Genomic DNA, 7,500 nt, shown 5'->3' with positions numbered 1-7,500 from the left:
CCCCGGGAGGCTGTTGCAGTCCCTCAGGGTGAACTGGAGCTCCACGAAGACGCGCAGGGCGCCCTCGTTCAGGATCCAGTTGGTCTGCAGCCAGTTGTTCTGGTTGTGCTCCATCACCCTGCACACCTGGTACGTGTGGATGGGCGTGTAGTTCTCGTCCACCTCCCCGATCTCTTCCCACTGCGGGGGGGGGGGGGGGGGGGAAGGGACACAACGGATTAGAAATGATTTCACTTGACTGCCAAGACAGCAGCTGCCTATGTAGTGGGGGGGGCTGGAACAGCCAGATGTGGTGGGGGTCTTACTATAGCCCAGATGTGGTGGTGGGGGGGGATGATGGCTGGAACAGATCTAAACATCAAGCTGACTATAGTCCAGATGTGGTGGGGGGGGGGGGGGGGGGGGCTGGAGAACAGATCTAAACATCAAGCTGACTATTGGCCAGACGTTGTTGGGGGGGGGGGGGTGGCTGGAACAGATCTAAACATTCAGCTGTTATTTAGCCATTTTCCTCGAGATAGACAGATGTCCAGATGTCCGGGCAGAGTCGCCCTAAAACCCACGGCGTACACCCCCACTATAGATAGCATTCATAGCCACCACACACACACACACACACACACACACACACACACACACCCCCACTTCAGATAGCATTCATAGCCACCACACACACACACACACACACACACACACACACACACCACCACTTCAGATAGCAGATAGCTAACCCTAACCCTAACCCTAAACCCCATGGTGTACACAGCCACTTCAGATAGCATTCATAGCCACCACACACACACACACACACACACACACACACACACACACTCACACACACACACACACAGACCACCACTTCAGATAGCATTCATAGCCACCACAGAGGACTCATCTGAGAGGAGTGCTTTTCCTCTGGTACGTCAGACACCACCTGCATCTGAGAGTTTATGTCCCCAGACCCCATGGAGTAGACTCACAGTAACACACAGAGATCAAGCACACACACAACGGAGTACTCACAGTCACACAGAGCAAGTACACACACAACAGAGTAGACTCACAGTTACACACAGAGCAAGCACACACACACACACACACACACACACACACACACGAAGTAGACTCACAGTATCACACAGAGCAAGCACACACACAACGGAGTAGACTCACAGTCTCACACAGAGCAAGCACACACACACACACACACACACACACACACACAACGGAGTAGACTCACAGTATCACACAGAGCAAGCACACACATTTGCAAGTACAGTAGAATTACTAAAATACTGAAGAATCAGGTCTGCCATAATAAATGCAAGATAATAACAGCCCAAAAACATTCCCAGAGAGAGAGGATGGTTCAGCACGTAGTTTGTCTCAGGGGCCAGTGTGTGTGTCCAGGACGTGGGGGAACGTCCAGAATAAAAACAGACGCTTTGGGACCAACCCCCTAATATGGTCAAGGAAATACTGGATGTTGTTCTCAGTGTGACCGTAAAGGACTGACTACATGCACTTCAAGACGTGACATTTAGCAGGAAGGCCAATAGTTTAGTCTTTTTCTTTTCTTTTGTCTGTGTCTCTTTTATTTCCAGCTCCAGCTTCCACAGGCTGCCCCCGAGGAGGGTATGGTGGCTCTACCTTGACATGGTGTGTGTGGCTCTACCTTGACATGGTGTGTGTGGCTCTACCTTGACATGGTGTGTATGGCTCTACCTTGACATGGTGTGTGTGGCTCTACCTTGACATGGTGTGTGTGGCTCTACCTTGACATGGTGTGTGTGGCTCTACCTTGACATGGTGTCTGTGGTCCTACCTTGACATGGTGTGTGTGGCTCTACCTTGACATGGTGTGTGTGGCTCTACCTTGACATGGTGTCTAGGGTATGATTCTCGCTTGGGGTGCGAGAGGTCCCGGGTTTAAATCCCGGACGAGCCCCCAATTATTATGTTACAGCCGGCTCGTGGCCGCAACATAACAATGGAGGCAGACAACAAAAAGGTAAACAAAAAAAAGCACGCGTTTATTCAGTCCATATGCTCTATAATCCAAAAGGCAACGTGTCTAGGGGTTTTAGACGTAAGTCCCGCGAGAGCGAGTTAAGTGTCCATTCATCCTTATATTCCATACAGCATGCCAGGTGTAGGTTATTAGGCATCAGTCGTCCTAGAGGCCATGCATGCACATTGCACCATCTGTAGTGGCGCAGTGGGTCGTAACAGTGTGGCTCTACCTTGACATGGTGTCTGTGGTCCTACCTTGACATGGTGTGTGTGGCTCTACCTTGACATGGTGTGTGTGGTCCTAGCTTGACATGGTGTGTGTGGCTCTACCTTGACATGGTGTGTGTGGCTCTACCTTGACATGGTGTGTGTGGTTACTTTGTAATGGGAGACTCACAGAGTGGACACCGCTCGGGGCTCTGAACTTTTCATGCTGATCATATGAGACAGTTCCCTGTGACATCACCCCACAAAAGCACAGCTAGAACACCGCCTATGAAATAGAGAAGCTCTCTGCCCAGTGTTACCTTCTAACACAAGAGCCTCTTCTGCCCAGTGATACCCTCTAACACAAGAGCCTCTTCTGCCCAGTGATACCCTCTTACAGGAAGAGCCTCTGTGCAGGCAGGTATCTTAACCCATTCATTCACCTGTTCATTCACTTCTCAGGATATTTGCAAACACACAAAAGAGAACTTCCATGTATGGCTTAATATATCCTCTGGATACAACTTAACTTCTCTTGTGATCGTGCACAAGACTAACAGATATCAGTGAGTGAAGGTGTGGGTATGTGCCAGAAAGAAAATAAAGGAAAGAAAAATGCACTTCCTGGTGTTATTATTTTTATTGGAAGTCAAAGCTATGTTCTCTGCTCTGATGGTCTAGTGTGTGCCATATGAAATGTCCATAGAAACGACTAGCGTATGCACATAAAAGCATTAAAGCATTAAATGTGACATTTCACACCATTAAGCGAATGAAATGCAAATCACATATACGCAATTATGTACAGCCACATTTGAAAACAGCACACTTTCTGAATCATCCTAGCATCATTGTAGCTGCATCTGTAAAGGAATACAACATTTCTCTGCTGCCTTTCGCAGCAACTTTACAATTTCTTTCAAGCAGCCACGTTCTTCCATTAAGGGTGTGTGAAACTCATTCAGGCTCACCCTCACGCTCATAAACACAGGACTTCCTCTCCGAGCCTAGCGAGGTGCTTTAATGCATCACGTCCAAGACGACACAGTTATAAAGCATCTCCCTTAACCACAGCAAATGGCTCCCTTTCATATTAGCATAATGCGCTCGACTCTGTGTTTGGTGTGTGTGTGTGTGTGTGTGCGTGTGTGTGTGTGCGTGTGTGTGTGTGTGTGTGCGTGTGTGTGTGCGTGTGTGTGTGTGTGTGTGTGTGTATGTGTGTGTGTGTGCGTGCGTGCGTGCGTGCGTGCGTGCGTGCGTGCGTGCGTGCGTGTGAGTGTGTGTGTGTGTGGTGTGTGGTGTGTGTGTGTGTGTGTGTGTGTGTGTGTGTGTGTGTGTGTTTCGGCCAGAAACAGGGTCCAGAATACCTCTGGCCAGGTTGGGGAACTGGGTAGGACTTTCTAGGGCAGTCCTTAATTGGTTCAGCTCTTATATTTGGTTACTTTGTCACCACTAGCATTTATGAATCTGATAGGGTGCCTATGACATGCAGTCCTCAGACCTCTTCTGTTCAATTTCAATCAATTGTCTTCAATGAGAGAGAAGAAAATTAGTATTAGTAAACACTAAAACCTTTATCTGTTATGGTGAAGCAGACTTAAGCTGTTATGTTGAAGCAGTCTTTAGCTGTTATGGTGAACTAGTCTTTATCTTAAAGATGCATTTTTTAAAACCTGTTAAGCAAGCTAAAACCTGTCTCCTTTCGTTTAATTGAATTTAATTTCTCTTTTCATGTGCCTCGTTTGAGCTCTTAAACCTGCCATCTGTTCTAACTGCACTTTATTTCTGGAAGTCGACCTCTAGTCGTTCCTCGTCTCAGCGCTAAGCCTGAGAATAAAGCCTGCAAATACGCCTGCCGATTCTTCTCCGTAAACTTAATTCAGACCTTTCTAGCAAAACGTCTCTATCGGGCTCTGGTGCATATTCTGTCTATACATTTAGAGTATAACACAATAGATAAGGTGTTTTGGAAAATATCTCAGGGGAATTTAAAAGAGTGAAATATGTGGACAGTTTGGTTTGAAAGTGTTTCACTTGAATGCCAGTTTATCTGCCAATGCCATCTGTGGTCGTTTCTCAGTGAATTTACTTAGAGTTGCACACAATTATGAAACTTGAATCTTTCCTCTCTTTCACACATATTTTGATAAGAAATGTCTCTGTATTTGTAATGTGTCTCTATGTCTGTATAACATAAAGATCTGTTTCTGTGGAGGGGAGTGCAGTGGCATCACTGCTGTATCCAGGGTTTCATATCCCAAAGGCGTCTTCCCCCCACACACTCACACACACACACACACACACACACACACACACACACACACACAGCCATGCTCACTCCTCCTCCGCTCGCTCTGTTTCTCTTTGCTCTTCACCAATGCACTGCTCTGTTGTTCTGCACACACACACACACACACACACACACACACACACACACACACACACACACACACACACACACACTCCTCCTCTGCTGTTCTGTCAGCTTCCACACACACACACACACACACACACACACACACACACACACACACACACACACACACACACACACACACTCCTCTGTTGTTCTGTCAGCTTCCCCTTCCCATTCTGTCTCTGTTTCAGTCGTCCCTGTCTGTCCTTCTGTCCTTCTGTCTTTCTGTTTCAACCATTATGTGTCGTTCCTGTGTCTCCCTTGAGGCCAAGGCCCAGCGCTTCTCTGGTGTCTCCTCCCGAAGTCTCACACACACACACACACACACACACACACACACACACACACACACACACATACACATAATGACGCACCCACCCTAACCTCCTATCCCACACTCTCACTGACCCAGACACACACTCACACTCCCTCATCACCTAGTCCTCTCCAGGGAGAGAGACAGAGGAAGAGAGGGAAACAGAGAGAGAGAGACAGAGGAAGAGAGGGAAACAGAGAGAGGGAGAGAGACAGAGGAAGAGAGGGAAACAGAGAGAGAGAGACAGAGAAAGAGGAAGAGAGGGAAACAGAGAGAGAGAGAGAGACAGAGGAAGAGAGGGAAACAGAGAGAGAGAGAGAGACAGAGGAAGAGAGGGAAACAAAGGGAGAGAGCGAGAAAGAAGATGAGACAAACAGAGGGAGAGAGAGCGATAGAAAGGAAGAGAGAGAGTGGAGAGAGAGAGAGCACTCAAGCCCAGCGGTCCCCTCCCCATAACAGCTCATTATGGTCCATCTCCATCACGCTGACACGTCCACACACACACACACACACACACACACACACACACACACGCTGACACGTCCAGCACCCCTGCCATTCAACACAGGCCACAGGTGAGTGCCATGGACGCAGGAAATGGAAGCCCTGTTGTGCCACGTCACACTTTCAAAACCCTGGCCTACATACACACATATAGACACACACACACACACACACACACACATGTCTCTTTTTAGCTCACCTCCAGTGAAACAGAGAGGTAATGCTAGGGTATGGTGAGGCTTTAACAGCGGGGGTCAGGTACGTGTCATTCCCCTTGGGGGGGTTGAGTTAGGGGTGTGTGTGTGTGTGTGTGTGTGGGGAGTGGAATTGAAGTGTGTGTGTGTGTGTGTGTGTGTGTGTGGGGAGTGGAATTGAAGTGTGTGTGTGTGGGGAGTGGAATTGAAGTGTGTGTGTGTGGGGAGTGGAGTTGAAGAGTGTGTGTGTGTGGGGAGTGGAATTGAAGTGTGTGTGTGGGGGGAGTGGAATTGAAGTGTGTGTGTGTGTGTGGGGGGGGGGGGGGGGATTGCAGGCTGCAGGCACCCTAGGCCAGCACAAAGCCAGGATTTAGCTGAGCCCCAGCAAATCGCCTGGTTGATTTGGAAAAGCTGGGTTCAGTCCAACACCCTCAGAGCAGTTCAGAGGGACGTAAGGAAGTGGAGAAAACGAACCAGTCCTGTGTGTGTGTGGGGGGGGGGCGACTGAAGAAGATATCTGTCTCTTTTTTTCAAAAGAATGGGCTTCAGCCGTCCGTCCACAGCCCCTGCCAAGGTAGCCATGCTGTCAGGACGGAGCTTTGAAGTCGGGGAATCTAAAGCCCGTCGTTTGTCGGAGGCATCTGTTCCAGCTTCCACTGACCTAATTAAACAAATTGCGCACAGTCGACTGAAGAGAAGCGCAATCCCCAAATAATAAAGCAGTGTGGGCACGGAGGGTCGTGGCGGACGACTATATTTCGGCCGCATATGATAAACATTCTTTTTTTCTTTTTTTCCAAATGATTTAAATGTTCCGCAGCTATGACATCACTGCCTCTACTGCATGCAAATGAGGACATTTTAACATTTGCAAATGCTAACAGATGCTAACAAATGCTAACTAACTCTGAGCTGCATCCATATATCACTTTCAGACCCACGCTGTGTTTGTGTGTGTGTGTGTGTGTGTGTGTGTGTGTGTGTGTGTGTGTGTGTGTGCCTCGTGGCAAACTGTAACAGCATTGCATCATTATTGTGCAGTTTGCTTGAGGAGAAACTAACTCTCCTGTAACTTTGAGAATCTGGCGTTGTTGGCTTTGAAAGACCACAAGATGAACGGCTCATAAACGCCACATCACCAGGCTTCAGGCTTCCCGTCCTTTTCAGAGTGAATATTCATCATGCGCTGGAGCGCTGCATAGCTAGGGAGCGGCGAGACAGAAGATGCACGACTGCAGCCGCAGACAGGTGCAGAGGACGGGACAGAGGCGCTGCACAATGAGGAGGAGCTGCAGGAGCTGCAGGAGCTGCAGGAGATGGCCCATTCTTTACCGCAGGAAGCCGAGCCGAGCTGTATGCCGAGCTGTATGAGCCACGACAACAACAAAGGGCCCCAACACCAGCTGGGCTGAGCGTTTGACACGGCGGGGCCAAACAGGGCTGAGAGTGACTGACATAACACCACACTAACTACTGGCTAAGATGCACAGCATTGTATTTACATCCATATTATATACATATGGCATATTATATACATATAACATATTATATACATATAACATATTATATGCATAATACATATTACATATTACTGTTTCTATACCAGTAAAAAATCACTTTCACATCACCGAATGGTTGTAGCCTCAGAGTGTATGCAGATGGCCAGATGTTGGTTACTGTAACCTCTGTAGACATTTAAGAACTATTTCCTTTTTAAGCTATATAATACATGAAGTTATGAATAATAACACATAGCATTGCCACTGTTATATGATGTATGTTTAAGGTTCTCCTCACAGGTCATGACTAAACGTATCATTTATATCTATATGTATAAATGTAAGGTTTCA

General features: G+C 47.8%; 1 protein-coding gene across 1 annotated transcript in view; it reads right to left on the bottom strand.

The window, feature by feature from the left end:
• Positions 1–7,500, bottom strand: part of epha5 (EPH receptor A5) — a gene marked incomplete at both ends in the record, with an annotated part of 74,259 nt that overhangs the window by 61,445 nt on the left and 5,314 nt on the right. Inside the window, one exon of the mRNA XM_080842558.1 lies at positions 1–180. This exon is cut by the window's left edge and continues 93 nt beyond it. Coding sequence (XP_080698684.1) covers positions 1–180 — 180 coding nt within the window. The remainder of the gene's footprint in view (positions 181–7,500) is intronic.

This window comes from Sprattus sprattus (genome assembly GCF_963457725.1).
Source record: "Sprattus sprattus genome assembly, chromosome: 7".
NCBI lineage: Eukaryota > Metazoa > Chordata > Actinopteri > Clupeiformes > Clupeidae > Sprattus > Sprattus sprattus.
Note: the sequence above shows the minus strand (reverse complement) of the source record. Positions and strands in the feature narration are given on the sequence as shown.